This window comes from Apaloderma vittatum, unplaced genomic scaffold (assembly GCF_000703405.1).
Source record: "Apaloderma vittatum isolate BGI_N311 unplaced genomic scaffold, ASM70340v1 scaffold956, whole genome shotgun sequence".
NCBI classification, from domain to species: Eukaryota; Metazoa; Chordata; class Aves; order Trogoniformes; family Trogonidae; genus Apaloderma; species Apaloderma vittatum.
In genome coordinates this window covers 26,379-48,554 of record NW_009720998.1, presented here as the reverse complement: position 1 = coordinate 48,554, position 22,176 = coordinate 26,379, and the positions used below count along the sequence as shown (strand labels likewise).

The 22,176-nt window shown below is 42.2% G+C and overlaps 1 protein-coding gene across 1 annotated transcript in view; it reads right to left on the bottom strand.

The window, feature by feature from the left end:
* Window positions 1-22,176, bottom strand: part of COLQ (collagen-like tail subunit (single strand of homotrimer) of asymmetric acetylcholinesterase) — a 50,894-nt gene that overhangs the window by 22,344 nt on the left and 6,374 nt on the right. The window contains exons 3-4 of the mRNA XM_009871181.1: window positions 4,436-4,548; window positions 2,564-2,665 (exon numbers count right to left, since the gene is read on the bottom strand). Of these exons, the coding sequence (XP_009869483.1) occupies window positions 2,564-2,665; window positions 4,436-4,548 (215 nt within the window). The remainder of the gene's footprint in view (window positions 1-2,563; window positions 2,666-4,435; window positions 4,549-22,176) is intronic.

Here is a 22,176-nt window from a genome sequence, read left to right as displayed (position 1 = left end):
CGTGAACCCACAAAGCTGGGGTGTTGGATGTGGTGTTTCAACGCAGCCTCTAAATGCCAGGTCTGTGCCACTGCTGAACGTCAGGATGGGGAGCTGGACTGACAAGGGAATTGCAGCAGCACCTTCTAGATGAGGAAAACCAGAAAGAAAAGAGACCTGGGGCAAAGGAAAGATGAGAAGTTATTGCACTTCTGAAAATTTATTGACAATGAGGACACAGAGGCAGTGTGTCAGTTGGCAAAGGAGGTCAGCCAGAGGGATGTTCAGGGAAGTGACATAAAACATGCGAGATGGGCTCTGCAGTGTGGTATGGACATGGAGGACTGCCATCATCTGTCAATCCTGAAGATATCTGTGTGTCTCAAATGAAGATGATTCTCCTCTCAGAAGACTTTTTAATCTAGGGAGAACCTTGAAGTCCATCTCAGAAGAAAATCAGAAACCCAGTTTTGTTTCTAGTGTGCTTCAGTTCACTAAGGAAATGACTAAGGAAAAGAATCCCATGAGGACCATTAGATTTACTGTACAAATCACTTGCTCCAGGTTTGGATTGAGGTTGTCTTAAACTATCCAAAACATGATGCAAATTGTATGTGAAAAGGAGCAAAGAGCACCCTCAAATGCAAATTACTTCAACTATTTTGGTCTGTAGAGCTACTTTAGGTTTTTAGCAGTATAAATCAGAACGCACTCTGTTAGAATCAGAGCCAAATTTCATCTTATTTTTTTCGTTTTACCTTAGGTTACACATGGGAGGAATTATATGCTGAGTTATATCATTACCAACGTAACTGTTCTTACAAAAAATTGTTAAAATTCAGCTCTGAGTCAACAGTATGAAAACTTTTACAACGGCTTTGAAAGCCAAGCAAGCTACAGCAGAAAATAATTCAAAATTACTTCTTAGATTTTTTTTTTGTAATCGTAGCATTTCTTTCCAGGTGACCATTGCCATTGAAAATATTGTCTAGAGAACTGCCACCTCTAATATTGTCCCGTTACAAGACACAGTCTCGTAATTTATAATTAAAAATTCCAAAGCCATGTTATACCCACCCTACTGTATGCTGTTGTGATAAAATTTGCCAGCCTGCTCTATTTAAAAATGTTCTTGGAGGGATTACAGCTTGTTTGGTTGCAAGATAAATATTATTTACAACATTAGACCCTGCAGAACAATAGAAGTAATATTACAGTTCTTACAATTCGAGTCAGAGAGAGTATTAAGAGATTTTTGTTCAAAAAAAAGACAGTCTAGCAAAGATTGAAATAACAACTGCTTCTTCCACAGGTACCACAACTCTGGATCACGGCCAATGACACTGCAGGGATGTTTCATAATGCAGAGAAGATTTTCTCAGTACAGGACATTGCTTCTCTCCGCACCTCATCATTCACGTGCTAAATGAACCTGCCTCGTTCTGCATCTCAGCAAAGATGAAATGGCAGATCAAAAAAGTCAAGGTTCATAAACCAAGACTTTGCGGTTTTCATGTTGCAGCTTTCAGATTATTTACAAATACCTTCTGAAGTATTGACTTCTTAACAATAAAAGCTAAACTTTTTGCCACATAAAGGAACATTTACTGTGATGCACTGTCCATACTTTTAAAATAGTGTTTGGGTGCTTGTTAACTTCTCAGGCAGCCAAAGCCTCAGTCACAGCTTTGCTGCAGCAAAGGTCCCACGTCATCCTTGCTATTAGCTGTGTTGCAAGAAAACTGGCACCCAGAAATGCTGAGGAAGGTCATTGTCCCAAAGCAAGCACCAGGCACAGCACATGGATTAGGACCGGGAGAAACTCGAAGGACCTCTCCATGAAAACTTTAATTTTTCTTTGGAGGGAATGAACTGGAATGGAAAGGCAGGTGGGTGATCTTCACACTGTGGAGATATTCAAAAAACCTTGCTCAAAGAGGTGGACCTTTTCCTCAGATATCTGACCTCCTTCAGATATCTGACCTCCCTCAGAAGATTTCTGAACGTACAAACTGTACAAAATGAAATGGGAGGTCAAAAACACTGGCCAAAGGCTACCCAGCAAGTCAGAGACAGAGATTGTTGCAGCTCAAGCTAGGAGATCCCACATCTCCTGAATTCCATCTCACTGCCCTCCAGGATGATTTCCTGTAGGCCTTCTCAAGGGTGGAAGCCACTAACATTGAAGTTCATTGCACTCTTGTGCTTTCACACTACGGGCACTTTCCCTCACATAAAGCACAACACAGTCTGAAGGAAACAAAACAAAACAAAACAAAACAAAACCCTACCAAAGAACCTCTGAAAATGGTGGTGTCTCCTGGATTTTTGATGGATGCTACCCACTGCAGAAGTCCACAAAAATGAAGGGTGAACTTGAAACTGACTGGAGTATGCAAGGCAGGGATGAGAACATAGAGCAAAAAGTCTACATGATTTATGCCCAGTCATATCAAAATGAAATTAAGCCAGAGCTTGGTATGCTTATTAATTGGTAAAAGCATTTGCAGATGTTTTACAGCTTCGTAAAGACTTTGGAGCCAGTGAGAAAACAACATGGTTTAATTACAACTGCATCACTCACCTGGGGGCCAGGAGGCCCTGCAGGGCAGCATGATTTGGGCAGAGAGGAAGCCTCTATGATCTGGAGCTCCCGACACAGCTCCTTCATATCTGGGGCAGGCAGCTTCTGTGTAACATAAAGCATATGAGTGAGCACGTAGTCAGAGAAATGCATAAAAACCCAGCCAACAAATGCCTCAGCCTCAAGAGAGTCTTGCTCCCTCAGGGAGAAGCCCTGGGTTTGTCACAAAGTTATCTTCATGGATGCCTGAACATCAGTACTGCAGCACAGTGTCCTGCCCCACACTTCCTCCTCCTCCTCCTTCTCTCAGAGGCACGTTGCAGCGGGGCTGCCGCACGCCCCTCCGAGCCAGCGTGGGACCCTGGCCTATTCTTAGACCTGACCCGGCTCCCCCCGTCCCACTTCACAAGTAGCAGCTCCTCTCCAAAAATAGCATCTTTGCTCTAATAATAGAGACTGCGCTCAGCAAGGCTCTAGGCATCGTGAACTTGGCTCCAGAAGATACTAACCCGTAGGCATTCCCTGCAGACCGGAGCCAATACCTTTAATGATCAATGACTGTCTAATGTTTGACATCAAAATTAGGCTTGAGTAAACTGCCTTATTTATGTCCTGTGACAAAAGTGATCTCCCCGGGAAATGCAGATGAATAGCCAGCCAGAAACACTGGGTTACCGTAACTGATCTTCAGCTTCTGAGTGAAAAGCCATTACCCAGAAAAGCTCCAACTAGAGACTCCAAAACACAAACTGCTCATAGTGAATTCACATGGATCCCACCCTCTTAGTAACTACTTAGTTGCATTTTGCAAGTTTTTGGAGGGAGATGGTGGGAAGGGTGATTTTACATTCCGATTACTCTCTGGGCTGCTTGGGGGAATCTCCGGGACCCTGATCCCAAGCTCATGCTCACTAAAGCAGTGCACCACATTCCTAAGGAGATCTTGCCTCTGGGTCTCCTTTCTGTGGAAATTAAGGCACAGGCTGGAGAGGGGATGGGGAAGGGCAAGGCAACTACATTTTGGGCACCCTAAGTTCAATCTTGATTTCTCTGACGACAACAAAGGATTTTACACCGTAGTTTTTCTTGGGTTAGATCTTGACAGAATTCTTACTCATCTTTATTTACATAGCACTAGCAGTGATGGCAGCATTTGTATATGGTAAATGAATAGTAGAAATAAGAAAGAGGAATTACAAAGGAGGAAGAAAAATTCTTAATGTTGGGATGGAAAACACATTGGACTTAACAGACCTTGGCAATACAACTAATTGGGCAAACTGCTATATCATATACCCATTGTATCCTGTATGTTAACATACGTGTATGGACACATAGCATATAAAGCAGTTATGTGCATAGGCAGGTGAGTGAAATCTCCATACCAGCAACTCAAACACACACATTTATCTTTCTGCAAAACGAAATGGTGGGAGTAGAATCCATAGGAGAATTTCGGGATCTTCATTTCACCTACTGGGTAAGGCAAATATGGTGCAAAACAGGATATATACTCTGAAATCATCGTGCAGAGTGGAAAATTGCCTTTTTGTCCTTTCTTGATTGCTGCTTCCTTTAGTTCCAGCTTGCCTTATTCTAGGAAAGTACCCAAAACAGAGTAAGGAGAGTATTTTAATTAATTGAATTAACTGCCTGAACAAACCCAGCCTCATTTCATTCTCTGATCTATTTGAGATTTACCTCAAGCCCCAGTCTGAGATGTGGAATGACTGCCCTAACAGAGCCATCTCAACACGGCCAGACGGGTTTGCTGAGCAATGCTATGATGCAGTGCCTGAGAGGCTGCTTCAGTCTGTTTCATACATAAAAAGTCATGTAAAAAGAAGAGAAAGGCTCCTGGGCCACACTTACAGTGCTCCAGCCATGCCTGAAGTGCGGCGGTGGGAACGGGGGCGGTGGAGGAGGGCCGAGCAGGCAGCACGCTCTGTGGTTGAGCTGGTTCTTCTGTTCCAAACAAGGGAGATCTGTTCAATACAAACACTTGTCTGTTGTCTTGAGCACCACCAACATTTCTAACAGAATAAGAGAACTTTCCGTTCCACAGGATTTTCCTACATCCTGTTTGCATTGGTAGTAACACTCCAAGCAGGGCTTTATGAAGCCGGGTGGTCCCTTAAGTCTAGATGTTCCTTCATGTGCTGAAGGCTACACAAAGTTTTAAGCTCTTAGTGTATCTATGACACAGGCAGATTTTGAAAAATTTCAAATAGGCAACATTAGAAAATAGAAATATTTCCTGTTTTCTCTCCCTCCTGTTCCAAAAGTGTACTAGAAATAACATCTTCTGGTTCCTGTTACAGCCCATGTGCCACCAGCAGGCACTTCCTGCTGCTGCCACCAACCTTCCTCCTGCACCCAGTCTGTGCCAACTAAGCGGGAAGCTATTCCACAGCACATTTGATTTTATTTCCCCTGGGTCTGAAACTAGGCTGCCTTATTTCTGATTTGTTCATCATCCTTGAGAACAAATACTCTGCACCCCTGATTTAGCTGACTGACTGATAAGGCAGGATCTCAGTTGTGTTCGGCAATGTATTTAACCTTTTCTAAGAGGTAAACATCCAGCAACAATATAAAAAGCCGTGACTAAAGATTCACAAAGAAAGGATCTGAAGATGATGCATTTATACTGTGGGTTTGGTTTTGGTTGGCTTTTTTTCCCCAAAAAATTTCCCTGGGAAATACATCTCTAGGCAGGGTGAGGCCCTTCTGCAAAGATTTTGCCAAGGACAGCAAACATTTATCTACATCTGCTGGTTTCTTCCTCTGGCTGGTGGCAGCTGGAACGGTTGTCTGTGAACTGAAGGATGGCAAGGAGCCAGATTTGGTAGGAAGAAAAGCCCAGGGTGAAGTATCTGGTATTAATAGAAAACCTCTAAATTAAGTTTGCAGGAAGTCAAACCTGACAAAATTCCTAGATTTGTGTGCAAATCAATCGCAGGCTCGATATTAGTCACATCTTAAGGTAAGGCAAATTTTCTAAGGTACAGAGATACTTCCAGTTTTTCAAATGTCTCAGAAAATACATTATATTGGCTCCATCATCCCATGTTAATGGGGATGGCATTTTCTCAGTCCCGATGAACAGAAAGCAGCTGCCCAGAGGAGTCTGATTCAGCAGAATTCAGGGTAGTTTATATTATCCAGATTTTTTTTTCTCCATCAAAACACTATTTTTGATCATACTTGTAAGAGATGCGTCAATTAAAATCTGAAAAGGTCACATTTACACAGCTGTAATTAAAGTGTTCAGTTTTTATGACACATACTTCTGTGGTTGTTTTAATTTCAAGATTGTATTTGAACACATTACATCATGACTAAATTGCATTATTACTAAAGCAATAGACAGTAATTTAACAGGGTATAAAACGTGATTAATATTTCATTTTAGACCACATTCCAACAACATCACTCTGCCTTAGTTTTACTTTATTCTATGATCTAGCTAAATTTTAATTAGGAAATTTCAATAGGATTATTATAATTCAACAAGAATAAGTATATCAAAGCTGGCCTGATGTAGCTTAGCTGCTAAGAGATCACTAAAGTAGGCACCATAGAAAAAGATTTGTACTACTGCAGTTGTATTGCTACTTAAAAAAAAAAAAAGCCTTGTTCTTTAAATATTTTGCAAAGACAAAATAAACTATAGATGCACATCTGTAGCTTAAATATGTCCTCATGATTAAAGTAAGTCATGGGTTATAAAATATTTGAATTCTCTTTTTTTAGCAACAAAGCCTGAAATTCTGTGGGACAGGTTTTATTGTGAAAAAATACCATACCAAGGCACTGCTTTCAGTCCTTGTAGTCTTATTCTAACACTACCCTACCACAGGTTAAGCTGAAACCCAATTTAGGTTTGTTGATATAGACTGCGATTGCATGTACTCAGTGCGGAAACAAGAAAAAGAGGCAACTAATTGCTGTTACAGTTATATAGGGTATATCAATGACATAATGATGTGGGCAGTTAGTATTTCAGGGAGGCCATCAATACCCATGACTATGTTCTAAAAAGTGTATTTGTAAAGCAAATATTTAAGAAAAAGCTGGTCCTGGACCCAAGAACGTCCCACACTCAGGTATGACAGGTGATACGACAGCAGAGGGAGCAAAAAAAAATGGAGTGAGTCACAGAGTGGCTACAGGTATGACAGCTATAATCTGATCTTCCAATAAGCACCGCATGTCATTGGTATGGATTTTGTTACTGCGATACGTCTGAGATGTACAACCATTAGAGTATCAGCTCGTTTTATACCATAAAAGGGTTACTGGGACAGGCTTACAGGCTCTCCACAACTGCAATGTATATTTTTAGGTTCCAGGTTAGCTTTGTTTGCTAAACACAGCTTCAGGATACTCCAGTCCCCACCAGTGGAAAAAATCTCAGCCCAAGAATAGGACTGTCATCATTTTCTGTGAAATATTAAGACCCTGCCTACACAGAGCCTGCATTTACACATCTTGTGTGGAGACTGCTCTTTCAACGGCTTCCATACCGAGGAATTTATTCAATAAGAGAAGAATGACAAAATGAACAACTCCTTCTAGGACTTGCCTAAGTGGCAGTTGTTTTCAGAGAACATAAAAAATATAATAGTTTAAAAATAGAAAGTCTTCACCATCTTCAAACCCAAATTATTTTTATGGCCCAGGCTGTACGTTAATCTAGTGCAAGGAAGTGACTGTATAAATCTGTGCATATACCGGAATTGATTGCTTTGGAAAATAACATATTTTAGATAAGCTGTTGCAAAGTTTTGGTTTGTTCCTGCAGACAGCTTGGTTCCAGCTGTAGCTAGAATCTGGGGACTCTTATCCAACACAGTCCAACACAGAGTCAGAGACAGGCCTTCACCCAGGCTGAGTGCCCTGGAGCAGAGCTCACGTGAGGGCTCCGAGCCTTCCTAGTGCCAACCTTCAATCCTGTGAATGCCCTCAGCTGCAACTGAAGTACCAGAGAAGTGCTGTTCTGGGTTCAAGTTAGAATTACGGGGTTTCATTGAAAAAAAATCACAGGTAAACCATGAAAATAACTTTTAGCCTAAAATCACAAAGCTGTAGGCCAATTGTCAGAAGGAAAGGTCAAGAAAGGAAAGATCTTAACATGTGTTTCCCTTCCTATTTGTGACCACGTTCACCCAGCAAGCCCTGAGGAGAAGGCGAGCTGCTCTCCAAAGGCTTGTCACCCCGAGAGGAGGGCTGGTGGCCTGCCCAGCTTCTGACGGGCAGGACTCTGCCAGATAGAGATCTCTCATGGCTGACCCCCCATCACAGGTGCTTCTCCCACTTGGACGGTGCTCGGAATTAATAAGCGAGCTGAGCAGGCTACTCAGTTGATGAATGTGGGCTTCTCCAGCTGAAACTGAGACTTTCATCTGCTTTGTTGCCATTCATTCAGGGTCCTCTTACCCTTCTTGCAAGGAGAGCAGCACATCAGGGCCCGCAGCCACCCAGTACTGTGCTGTACACCTCTTGCAATGTGACTAAGGCACTTCTTCCCTATAGGTTAGGAAAGTTTAGGAACTCATCAAAGGTGCCTTTTGAGACCCATACAGGCCAAAATCTTTTATTTTCAGAGCAGATGCAGATATTAAGCTCTCCTTTAAAACCCCAAATGTGTCACCATTAACAGTGTATACTTCCTTAAATTGTATTTTATGAAGTTTTATGACCCCAAAATGTTTCTTAAGAATATATAAGCAGAGCTGGAATACAGCTCGTGGCTGGAGGTGGATAGGACAGTCTAACTGGCAGAGTGAGTTGGGGTTGTTCAGCCTAGAGAAGAGAAATCTCGGGGGAGACCTTCTAGTGGCCTTCCAGTACCTGAAGGGGGCCACAGGAAAGCTGAAGAGGGACTGTTTACAAGGGACCGTATTGATAGGACAAGGGGCAATGGTTTAAAAATGGAGCAGGGCAGATTTAGATTAGATATTAGGAAGAAGTTCTTTACAATGAGGGTGGTGAAACACTGGCACAGGTTGCCCAGAGAGGTGGTGGAAGCTCCATCCCTGGAGATGTTCAAGGTCAGGCTTGATGTGGCTCTGTGCAAACCAACCTGATCTAGTTGAAGATGTCCCTGCTCACTGCAGGGGGCTGGAATAGATGACCTTTGGAGGTCCCTTCCAACCCAACACATTCTATGATTCTGTTCTATGATCTCTCGGTATTCTTTTGAAATTAGATATATAGTTGATGGCCTAAATACACATTTTCCTTTAAATCAAAGAAATATATCCAGCCCTATAGCTTAGATAATGGTGTCTGTGTGAAGGAGGTGGTGACCCACGCAACTCCTGTGGAAGTTACAGGATGAGATGAGGGGCTGCAGCCCTCCCCTGCTTCTGGTTTTCTCTTGCTTGAAATGGGGCTTCAGAGTCTTTAAGGAACAGAACAAAGCCTGATCAGAAATTAATTCCCCATCCTTCTGACAGAAAATGAAAAAAATCCAGCTGAAACCCTGGACATTTCCTTTCAGCCAAGAAAAACTCATAAAAATTTGGAAATGCTCTGGTTTTAATCCCCAAAGTGGCTAAGGGCTGTTACAGCAGTAACGCGTACTTTATCAGCTGGCACACACTCAGATGCAGTCAGCATAAATGAATGACTAAATAAATAAATAAACAAAAGTATTTAAAATCAGTCAACATTCAAGAAGCTTGACAATAGCATGAACACTGGCACGATGCATAGCCGGCGGATCTCAGTGTTCAGCCGGCCGGCAGAGCAAGGACGCTCTGTCCTCCGTGCCCACCTAATATTCAGCCCACGTCCTCCAGCATTTCCCTGCACCGGGGCCCCAGGTGAGTCCCTGGCAGCCCGGCTGGTGAGCAATAGGCAGCTACGTTTTTGCAGGTCAGCATTAGAAAACACCGCAAAAATGTCAAGATGCAGAAAAGCAAAGGAGCCTCTGAGGTTTCTAAGCAAGCGAAAGGCCTTTCAGTCCCTAATTACGAACAGTGCAGACATTAAACTGTGCATATGCATGCATGAAGTCAACACATATGCCAAAAGATTATATACTGTTCTCTCAGACTGGCTACGAAGGAAAAATTCTGAGATCAGTACAAAGAGAAGAGCATTTCCTTGGCTTGGCTCTGCACTCCGGTTTCACAAGAACATGAAAATCCCAATAAAATCTGAAGGGTAAACACTTCAGTGGGTTTGTAAAATAAACCCGTAACATCTAAATCCCAATAACCACAACAGGGTTATTTTGTGCTATTTTCCTTCTATTATATTCCATTACAGAGGTCCAGAGCTCTAGATGCTGCTAAATTATGGTGACCACTCTTATGTGTTCCTCTTCAGTGCATGAGAAACTGAGGCACAGAGAAGTTAAGCAAGTGCCCCAAAGCCATGGATGACTCAATTACAATACCAGAAACAGAGTTACAGTCTGGTAAATTACAGAATCTCATCTCAGTCAGTTTATGAACTGGATTATAAAACTCAACTTCTTGTGACACCAGAACAATATTAGAAATACTCTGAGTGTTAAAGCCTGAGAACTTAGTACAACCCAGAGAAGAGCCTGAAACCCTAAAGATTAATTAATTAATTAATTAATGCAAGACTGCTGCTGTGTCAGCCCTGAAAGACTTTTGCATGCTGCTCACTGCCACACAGCCCTCTCCTACTTTATCTGTGAGATTAGGAGCTGAGAGACACCAGTGCCATCCTTCCACAACTGCAAGATCATAATCTGTCAGTGCTGGCATGGATCAAAAGTGTGCTTGACTTTGATGTTGCTCCACTGTATGCTCAGACAATCCCAGACAATCCCTGTGAAGACTGTGGGTGCTGCTGTATGCTCAGAAAGATTTCAGAGAAATGCCTTCAAATTCCTCTTTGAAACTTTGCTACCGCAGACTAAATTAATTCCTCATGACTCCTTCGCTGCAGCAGATTCAAGGCACAGCTGACTTTATTCTCCTGCCTTCCAAAAAAACCCATCTGTATTGACGTGGTATTGTAAAAAGCCATTACCTTTGTAGTTCCAAGAAGCTAAAAAAAAGTAAATAGAAATCCATCAAGACTTTTCCCTGGGTAGAAGAAAACTGAAATTGTAGCATTCCCTTCTTTACACAAAGCATCTCCTTTACTTGGGTGCATTCCCCAGGCACATGCATTGATACATACATGCTTGCTCATTCTGGGAAAAATGGTTAACAGCTTTTCTTTTTCACTCACTGTCTCAGTCCTCTTCTGCATTCTTCCTATATCCATCTTCTCAACTCAAACGCCCTTTCACCATGTCACTACAGAAAGTATCCCCTCAGTGTCTTTTTCATTAAAGTAGTGATTCCTTGGAGTGGAAAAAGGAAGGAATAGAACTTCTAGGTTGGGGTCTGCCTACTCCTGTTGTTTTTTTTTTTCTCTTTCTCTTTCTCTTATTTCTGGTCTTCCTCAAAGAACAACCCCTGTAACTGATGGGCTTTCCCAGTTATCTTCTGCCCACGAAGCTACAACATGAAATAGATCTCCTGAATGTATCTTGGATGAGTCTTAGGTTGCATTATAGCTGAATGTGTCCCCTGATTTTGCAATCACAGAGTATCCTAACACCAAGAGTTAAAGACTGCAGGGGTGCGTGACCTATTCTGACAAAAACCTTCCTTCTCTATAAATCCAAATGATATTTTTTCCATAGTTTTAAGCAGGAATAGCAGTTTCTCCTGCTGCAGTCATGCTGCTCGTACTCCTGTGCCAATACAGCTTATCCATGGGAAGCCTCTGTGTCCAGTATGAACAGGCTTTAAAAAGGGAGGAGGCTAAAATGCAAAGTGCAGGCTGTTTTCTCCCTGTGCAGGGATTTGATAATATTGACAAACCCACAAATAAACTGTCTGCAATAGGAGCAGAGACCTACAAGCACTGAGTACAAATACATAGGGAATAAGCTGATATTACGGCACTTTGGACTGCTTGTCAGTGGAGTTCCCATACTTTCACTGGAAACACACGATTTTTAGCAGCTTGCATTACTGTGCTGGACTTTAAGCCACCACATCCCAGTCTAGTCACAGTAAAAAATCTAGTACTCACCAACATGTCCAATACCTGTGGAATACAGATGGTACTGTGCTGAACCACAGCAACAATACAGCATGGACAAGCTTGCTTGAACCATTTGGGACATCCACGGCAGCTGCAGTATGACTTTCAGCTGAGGTTCCCTTTTGGACTGGTTGCTGCCTGTCAGAAACTTTCACAGGTTACAGAAGAACCTTCAGCTTTGTTACTACTTCCTTCACTGGAAAGCCAAGCAAGAACTGCCTCAGCTCCTGTCCTGACCCCTGTCCCTAGCAGCAGGGTCACTTGCTCACCACAAAACAGTTACCTGAAAATACTGGCTTTGCTTGGACTGCGTCTCCGAAGGTGCTTCCACAGCCTGAAGTTGGACACTTGCCTTACTTGTAACATGAGCCGTGCCTCAGAAAAAAAATCTGAACTGTCCACCGGGGCAGTTGCAGGTTCCTGCACTTCAGGAGTCCAGGTATCAAACCTTATTTCTGTATTTCAGCATGCCTCTGCCTCCCGCTCAGCTCACCACATCAAGCCAAATGAGCCAGCCTTTATATTAAATCAGGGGAACACGGAAACACAGAGGGGACCAAATACTCCTTTGACGTGTTTCTTGAGCAAATGAAAGTTCCTGATAATCACCTTAAGCAGCATTTCACTGGAATCTCTCTCTTCATGTGCATTATAGTCACTCGACCTTTTCTGACGAGTCCAGTGCCTTGTCATCCAGTAATGCCACAAGAAGTCCTTTTCTCCTTCTGCAGACCCAGAGCTGTACTTAAGATGCCTTGTGGCAATTAGCTGCCACTTTCCACTAGTGGTCGTGTCCTCTTCTGATTTTTACTTACTGCTGCAAGGCAAAGGCCACAGCCACCTGAACTGCCCCTGATGTCCTTTCCTTCTCCCTCAATCAGAAGCAGGCTTCTCTTGGTTGGTCTACTGCTAATTTGACAGGACCTCCTAGGGGTCCTTTGCTAGTTTAGCTTGTATCGGTCTCCCCCTTGCCCTTCCTGCAGGGCAGGCTACAGGCCAGGTGCATGAAGCTGAGTGCAGGCACGAAGTTGTGGACAGGCTGCGCACGAGCGTGGCTGCTCTGCTCTCACCTGTCTCAGCGCAGGCTTTGAACCATACACCAGCAGAGAAGGGTCTATGAGTCCTCAGGCAATTTCATGCCTGAATATTATCCACATTGACCTGATAAGGAAACCCAATTTGGTGTTCTCACAGATGTAGCTACCAGGGGAGAAACTACAAATGAAGTCAAATCATCTGATTCTTTAATCTAACTGTATTTATTTTAAAGACCCATTTACTTAAAGCAACACTAACCACACCACACTAGATTGTTATTTTGCTCCCAGTCCAAGACCTTCCCCAGAGGCTCCTCAGGAACTGCTTTATCAGTTTAGAAGGGTAACCTCTATAGAACCTTTCTTTTGGCTTGTCTTTCTAGCAACTCAACTGGGCTAAGTGCAAATGGCCAACCCTAAGGTGTTTTGTGTTTTTTCTCTCAAGGTGAAGAGACATTCTATCGAAAGAATCTGTTGCCTCCCTTTCAGGCTTCTGTGAGTCACAAACAAGACAGAAAGCTTTTAAATGCCAAGGTGAGTCCAGCCCCAAGCCCTTTGCCTAGCCAGATCCATAGCCAGGTGACTGCCTTCTCTTATGGCCAATGATACTTTGCTTTCCATCTCCTAATGAAGCTGTAGTCTTTGCCAGTGACTCATTTCCATCGGGATTTTTAACCTAACCTGAGCTTTCCTGCTCACATATGTTCCACAAGAAGCCCCTTGACTGACAGCATCATGACACTGGAAACCTCCTGGGTCCATGCTCACTTTCCAGAGCAGAGTCTGGCTTCCTGCCGTGGACTGATGATTTTGCCCCTCAAAGATTCACCTCTGCTTGCTAGTCCCCCTTTGGGCTGTTTTCTCAGTAGGATCTGGCTGCTGCCTTTGAGAGTCTTCCAGCTTTTACTGTTGGTCTGATTTAAACTCCTTCCATGTCTGTCTTGCTCCTGCAAGCACTCTGGTAATTCTTTCCCTTGTGATTTTACATAAATAAATATTTACAATTACTCTCCCTTAAACCCCCGAAATTGCCATCTGATGTCTCTGCTGTCTATTTTGACAGTATTTAGGGTTCTTTCAGGTGGTTTCTTCAGAGGAAAAAAAACCAAGCCAACCTAACGATGGGGTTGGATATTCCTTTTACAGAAAGGCAGTCAGGGCCCCAACTCCCTCAGATGTCAGGGAAGACCACTTGATTTTGTGTTTCCTCTCTCCCGATTGTGTTTTCACCTTCCCAGTTCAACGAGGCTGTGCACCCAGTGAGGCATGACATTCCTTTTCTTTGGGAAAATAATGGGAAAACAGGCAAAGAAAACATGAGAAATACTACCAACAGTGCTCAGATGGTACCATTACATTTCACAGGCTGTATGTCAATATTGATCGCAGGAGAAAACTCAATCAAGGGATACATTTGTGGTATGTATAAAAGGCATTTTGGATCAGAAGAAGCATGGAGATACTGTTCATTTCCAGCTGCTGCTGGCAATTTAAATACTTTCCCATTTCCCTTTAGAATCTCAGAAACGTTTAGCCTGGATGAGCAAAAGAGGGGAGAAGAAGAAAGGAGGGGGAGAGTCTTTCTATTATGGGACTTGGAAGTCAGTTTTCTCTCCAGGCTGGTTTTTACTGGTCCACAAAATCCTACTAAAAATGAATATAAAATTCACACCTAGTTTGCATTATGTGAGCACAACAGGAGAGGCACCCAAATACCCTCCTCAAGCGCATGGTGCAGGAACCTCAGTAGAGCAGATCTCTGAAAAAATGGTAATAAAGACACCACAAACATGGTGTCTTAAGAGCAGGATATGACAGGTTATCCCCTTAAAAATACTCACCATCTCCAGGAGAGGTGAGCTACCCATCCCTGGGGTCTTTACTGTCACATGGAACGACAGCCACATGCTTGTGTTGTAATATTACTCCCTGAAGCATTTCCTCTAGAAACACGTCAGCACCAGGAGACTCAACTCTTTGGAGCTGACAAGTCATTCAAAATACTTCCAGAAATAAGGATGTGCTGCTGGTTGAGGCTGATGGGACTATAAGGTGGAGTTGGCAGCAAAACAGACAAAGATCCAGATTATTTTTCTTTCCTCAGTTATTCCACAAACACTTTTTCCTTCTACTGGTTGTTTATCTCTGCTTTCTAGTTACTGCTTTTTTACCTGTAAACCTTTTTATTTGTGATCTGTTGCTATGCAAAGATGTGTGAGGACAGAAATAAAAGTACTTTTAGCCCAGAATTTTCCAGACACACCTGGAAAATGCCCAAATGCATTTTCCCAACTATAGGGAAGACAAGTTGTTGCCTAGAACATTCTTGCTGTTAAATGTGATTGGTTTTAGAATTTGCAAGTACAGTGCTGAAATCCATTCTTTAAATATGAAATTACATCCTGGTGCCAGATACAAATAATTGACTCAGCTCACAGTCATGGAACATTCGAGAAACAATTAAAATAAAATGGAATTAATTCACTTTCTGTACCTACTGTGAGATTTCTACCAGAAAATCTACCCACTGGGAGATTTCTACCAGAAAACAGATTTTTTTTTCTTTTTTAAAAGAGATGTTTGTTAAAATGCAGATGCAACCAAAGCACTAAAGGAGTTTTTTTGCTATGTCATTTTTCATACTAAATAGCCCTGATTAGCGAGTCATACTAGCACACAGGTATGTAACGGCTCCCCAAAGTATGGCTCATAATCCAGCCCTAGGGCTGTGGGATTATGACTGAATCAGGTGCCAGATGTTAATTTTTCCACGTGCTACCAAGTAAAAAATTGTGACAGAAGCCTTGCTAAGAGCTACCTGGGTATAAAGGTGATTTTCAGTGGCTTGGCCAGAGGAGCTCGGCACAGTGCTTTCCCGCAGAGCAGTGTGAGGGGTGGCAATCTCCCAAAACTGCCACATTGGGAACCAGATTTCCTGACCAGGTTCACACCTTCTCTGAGCCTGAAAGCAGAAGGTGTCAGCCTGCAGGGATGGAGGAGGAAGGGGCTGCAGCCAGCAGAAGTCTTGGCCCAGGTTGCCCCAGAATCTCCTGCAGGCAAGACCTTGGGCTTGCACTGTGGAAAATATACTACTGTGAAGAGCAGAGTCTGGCATTTTCCTTCATATTTGCCTCTTTTACTATGTTTTCAGGAGAGATGGTAAGTCTTTGCTCTTCTAAGTGCAAAATTATTTGGTGAATTGCTATTTTTGAAAGAAGATAGTTTAAATGGCTTCTCTAAACACACAAGTTAGTGCCACAAGAGAATGGCCTGGCCATGAAGGCGATGGAAATGTGAAATTCTTGTTTGTCTGGGTGGCATTTACAAGATTCACATAAATGCAAGTTCTTCAAAACAATTTTGGGGTCTAATAACTTACATGTTATTGCAAAGTAGTATACCAGAGAAAATAAATCATGATGATTCCTGTACCTCTGCATTAACTAATCTCAGTATAATGGAAAAAGCATATCCAATTGAACACAAATGATAATAAATGTAAATGCTTTTTAGCATCCTACAGAGCTTAGCAGAAAATATTATTAGTACCTAAAGGTTTGAAAGAATGGATTAAATTGTTTTTCAAAGGATGTGCTTCTTCAAACATTAAGCTTCTCAAGATGTTATCTTAAAAGCTCTCTAAAATGACTACAGAACTTCGGTAGTTGCATTATTAAATGCTATGATGCTTTTTCCCAAAGGATATTTGTATTACTTTTGTAGCCCTCATAACCTGAGTATCTTTAAATGAATGGACTATTCAGACCATTGGGAATGAAACATTGTGTACTAGGTCTGTACAATTTAGAAGAATTTTTTAAAAAAGCCCTGGAAAACACCATGCATACTGTTGCTTAGTGCAGAAATCATCTCATACAAGCTACCTTCCTGACCACCCTTCTCTGGTAAATGCCTTGAATGTAAACCCTCCGGCTGTATGGTCACACCAGAGACATCAGAGAAAAAGAGAACGGCCATGCATCTTTCGATTGATCCCTTAAGTTGGTTGTATGTATAGTCTTAAAATGTACAGCCTCTTGATCGCTGTCTTCATGTGAAAGTCACGGGGAGGACCTGTAGGTATAGCTGACCTCGACCTACAGATCTCAGTTGAACCATCTCAAATCTGACGCTGAAGGAATCCAGGATGTTAGTTAGAAGCATCTCTATCAACAGATACTGAATGACAGAAGGTGGGAGACAGCAATTTGCCATAAGTTGGTGAAAGTTCCTCAAAGGAGAGACGGAGACAGAGCTCTCACCAACTTTCCCCTTCCTTTGCACGGAACGTGGCTAAAGGAAAGTCTTGCTGATGAAACTGTAAAATCTATTAAGTGGGATTTCCAGTGCCCTGGCTCAGCTGACAACTAATTTGTTTTGCCTTTGCCTAGCAGGGATTTTCCATGCAGCAGACTCTTGTTTGCTATGTAAGTCATCCGAGTATTTGTTAGTGTCATGTCCAGAGCCAGTTGATGTTTATTCTGCTAACATCCAGCCGGACTCCGGCAGCGCTCATTGAGGTCAGGGCTTTATTTATAGAAGCAGATATACATTGAGATTCATTTTCTTTCCCTTGCTGTAATCTACCTAAGCTCATCCAAAATAGAAAGAAACATGCAGACATGCAAGTAATATACTAATTGGGCCAGATCTATGAATTAGCACAGCACCATAGAAGTCAATGGAAAAAAAGCATTTTAGAGCAGCTGAGGATCTTGTCTATTATTTCTCACGGGGAAGGAGAGAGGTTTAAAACCAGATATTATGAAGCAAAAAGCAAAACCAATCAAGCAAAAAAATGTCCTGGCATGTGTCAGGTCAGGTCTGCATTGCAAAAACCCTCCACCAAGATCTGCAGTTTGAAGTATTTATTTTTTTCTCCTGTGTTCCCAATCACCGGAAAGTGCAAGAATCAGAGCACAGAGAGCTCCAAGCAAGGAAAAGCAACAAGACTTAAAGCAATTTACCTGCTGAAACTGAGAAGACATTGTCAACGTATGCAGTCTGAGACAAAGCAAAGCAGAAGAGAAACTGCAGGTAAGATCCCCAGACAAGCGGGCTGAGCACCACCATGCTGGCTGCGCCCTGGCAGAGTCCAGCTCAGCGGCGCGGGGCTGCTTTGGGGACTGCTCGCTCTCTGCCCTCGCTCCCTCTCTTCCTTGCCTGCTCTCTGCCTCTTCCCTCGCCGTGGGATGCGTGTGTGTGTCTGTGTGTGTACGTCTCTCTCCCTCTCCTCCCCTCCCCGTGCCTTTAGGAAGAAAGAATGCCAACCATTTCCCATTAAATCTTCTCCTTACACTAGACACAGTTATATTTAACTCCTGTGCTGGATCAGTTGCCCCTATTGTGGACATTAGCTGCTAAAACTGGGGCAGGGGGGATTCTGGTTTTGCTAACAGAAGCAAAACGGCACTTTGGATAATAATAATGATGAGCAGGAAAGGGAGAAATTATGGACTGGACTATAACGAGCATCTGTGGGTGCAGGCAACCAGACATCGGCTTCGAGATAGATAAAATCCCCGATTGATCATCTTCTGCAGCTCACTAATTGCCTTAATCAGAGGGATGAGTAGTGACCTAACATCTGCTTATCGCCAGTAGTTTCAAGCGTTGCATTCATTTACAGAGCGCAGCACAGGCTGAGGGATGCTACAAAGGCTCCACAAACAGCCAAACAGATTATTATTTAGGATTTAAGTGAAAATTACAGTATCACTGGTAGTGCCAGACATCACAGAGTTTACTGACTGGGTGCAACAGGTGGAAGAAACAATACGTGTGCCATGATGGGGCGAGTGAAACGCTATCAGTTCCACGGCTGGCAATGGCGAGCACACTGCACAGCTCTTTGGGGAGAAAACAAACCTCTGACTCTCTGAAAAGCAGCATGTGCCCTTGTCACCTGTACAAAAGCTTGGTGTTCCTGTGCCTTGCTGCAACTCGCAGGGCTCTGCAAATACATTTCTGTCCTCAACTAGCAGAGGGATCCTCCTTTCTGCCTGGAATCTGACAGTGGCTTCCGTGAAAGGCAGAGGTATTCCTTTGCTGTGAAAACCATCATTACTCCCTCTGTCCCAGATGGAGATGGTTTTCTTTGTTGATTGTCCCTCCCAAGACAAACAAGGAAATGTTTAGGATTAATTAGATAATTGATTTTTAATTTTTTTTTTTCATTTGAGACAAGTACTCTTGACAGAGATGGTAAGTCCCCCTGGGCATTAACTCCTACTGAGTACACTACTAAAGGGCAAAGTGATATATTTCCACAATTCCAGTTAAACGATCTTGGCTGTTACATTCAAGACATTGCAAACATTAACAAAATCTTTCTAAACATAATGGTTTGATAGGAATGATCACATTTGCTTTATATATTTCTATCCTTAAAAGATATGCTTAATAAAACTGCAATGTTTTCTAAAATCTCTTTCCAGTACTGGAACAACTTGGATAACTGAATTTATTTTTAAATTTAATCTGCTTGGTTCCACTGTCTGTTGCTTTTTTGTATTTGGCTATTTTCAGAAGATAAAAAAGATAGATTTTTTTGACCAAGATGACCACGAATTAAGTGCTGTTAATTCTCTCAGCATGCTGCATCCCAGAGGGAAAAACATAACTCCTGTGAAGTTTATCATGACAAGCCCTAAGTATGCAAGATAAATGTCCACCTGTCTGATTATAAAGGTAAGCCCGTGTGGATGCTGGAAAAAAATTGCTCAAAAGTTAAAATGTCACGACTCTGTCGAAAGATTGACCTTTGAAAACATTTGACCAACTCAATAGTTAGTCAAAGGAACAACGGAGAAATTTAAAATCCTTCCAAAGTGCTCCTGTACTATTTTAGCAATAAAACATTTGGTAGAAATTTGTAGTACAAAAAAAAAAATAATTCTATTTGAAACAGAAATTAATTAATCCAGTAATACTGCAAAGAACTAAAATCACACATATCCTTCCCCTCCTCCATGAACCCCATATAAATTTTAATTCTTTCAATTCAGAACTGAGCAGAAACAGCCTAGAACAGAAACATGTTTGGATAAAAATGCATGAACATCCTCGTTGAAGTATACTGCAAGGAATTCTGTTACAAACCACATTCACCCTCTGAGCTGCTCTAAAGAAGATAGGAACAAGGAATACATCTCTTCTTTGCGAGAGCGAGTGCTATATTGGAGGTGGCCAGAAGCGATACAGAAAGCAAGGGCTGCTTCAGAGTTTAAAAAGAACATGTACAATTAGCTTTTCAGTCAGTCCTTAGGTAGAGATTTTTAATCCACCTTTTTCAGTGGAGAACCCTGACTGAAAATTGATGTTTCTCCAGTGTTCTCTTTTCTTTTGACATAGCATCTCCATCACTCTGAATTCTGAGCCTATTTGACATGAACTAGCTCTCAGCCAGCACATGAAGAAAGCTCTGTAGGTAAACCCTGTGCTGTGGAAAACACACCATCTTCTACAAAAGACTTGAAAGGAGATGTTTGGACTTACATTTGAAGACACCTCTTCCTAGTGATGTAGTGGTAGCTCACCAACTCGTTAGTTTCTGGTGGGACGACCATCAGGTCAACAGAAAAGAGAGCTCTCATTACAACGCAGCAAGGCAGGCCACGCCAAACTGCAAACAATGGGGTTTGTTTCCTATAGTTTTAAGGTGCTGGCCTTACCACCGGAAACTGCTGCAAGGTTTCAGTGGGAGAAGAATAGAGTCTGTTGAAAATAAAATGGACAACACCTGTGGGCTTTTTGCTTCTGACAGTGACAGTGCACAAGACTTGACACTCCACGCTAACTGGAGCAGCGGGGCAGATGAGAAGGATGCACACCAGGTTACACAGCCTGTTTCTGACTTCCGATGCTTCGGTACACGTGATAGAGACAGTCCTGAGGAGGGGAAGTGTCGTGTAGCACAGCGAGCCTTACAGGGTGCGAGAAACTCGACAGGCATCTGCTTTCCAGGTCCCCAAGCTACCTAATCTACCATTTGTGAACCTGCTCAGTCAAGCAGTGTGTTCCTCCAGCTATTCCCATGGGCTCACGGAGCCAACAGAAAGCTTCTGCACCCTTCAGAGAGCTCTGCACCTAGCTCTGAGGTTAGGATAAGTCTTTGTCTCCATCATTCAAACAGCAATCAATTAAAAAAGGTTTTTCTTATTTCTCCTCTCCTTTTCCCTTTCCTTTCCCTTTCTAGTGAAAACCCACATCCATACAACTCCACAGTGCAACCATGGAATGAGATCCAATAAATATTTGGGAATATTTTTTATTTAAAAAATTATGCAGTTGCTAGAAACTGAAGTAATACGTACCACATAATTTTTCACTTATCTTACTTAAAATTGCTACTCTGATACCAGGAGCAGCGTTCATTGAATAGAAATACAATGGCTTTGGAAGTATTTCTATTTCAAATGACACTAGCTTAAGGAAAAAAAAACACAGCAAAAATTTCACACTGCAGTTTCTAAATCTCACAAGATACCACAATGGCCTAAGTGAGAATAAAGAGTTTTGGGGACTGACATGAAAAAATTGTTTCACAGTGAGAACTCCAGAACCCCAAATGTCAGTTTAGTCTTCAAATATAAAGATCCCCACAGCTTTATCACACAGAATCAACTGCAGTTTAAAAAAAAATAAAATCCTATTTTGAGTAGATGCCATAGCAACTAAAAATGTGAAAAGCCAATCAACACATGATGAAAAAAAAATCTGTACAATTTACCTGCTCAAGTAGCCATTGCTTGACCTTTTCAACACAGACCTGAGCCTCTTAGAAAAGTGTGGAAGAATATCCTGATGATCCTACCAAGAAATAGAATTTATGAACTTTTTATACGCAAGAATTAATGAATCCTTGTTAAAAAGAAGGCTCCTTCCCAGTCCTATCCACTTTTGGTTGGCAGGTACTTCATCAACAAGCCAAAGGAAAATGCATGTAGTTAAAATATCATCAATCCCAAGGTGTTGTATGTACACAGCTTTAGTTACAAGGACAAAGATAATCATAGATTCATAGAATGGTGTGAGTTGGAAGGGACCTTTAAAGGTTATCTAGTCTCTTGCAATGAATGGGGACATCTTCAACTAAATCAGGTTGCTCAGAGCCCTGTTTCCAGGGATGGGGCATCTACCACCTCTCCGGGCAAGCTGCTCCACTGTTTCAGCCCCCCATTGTAAAAAATTTCCTCATATCTAGTTTAAATCTACTCTCTTTTAGTTTAAAACCATTACCCCTTGTCCTGTTGAGATATTTGATATATAATTGAAACTTTCTAGTTCAAAAGCCTGAAAGCTCTTCTGCCGAGTGGAGCAAAGGTAAAACAGCAACCCAGTGTTAATGCACTAATCCAATAACAGCTTATGTCTGCAAAGCAGTGCAGAAGAATCCTGTTCATTCAATTAGTGTGGGAGATGGAAAAGATTCTTTACAATTATGTTTCCCTTGTTAGATAGTTATTAAACAACAATTTTTTTCAC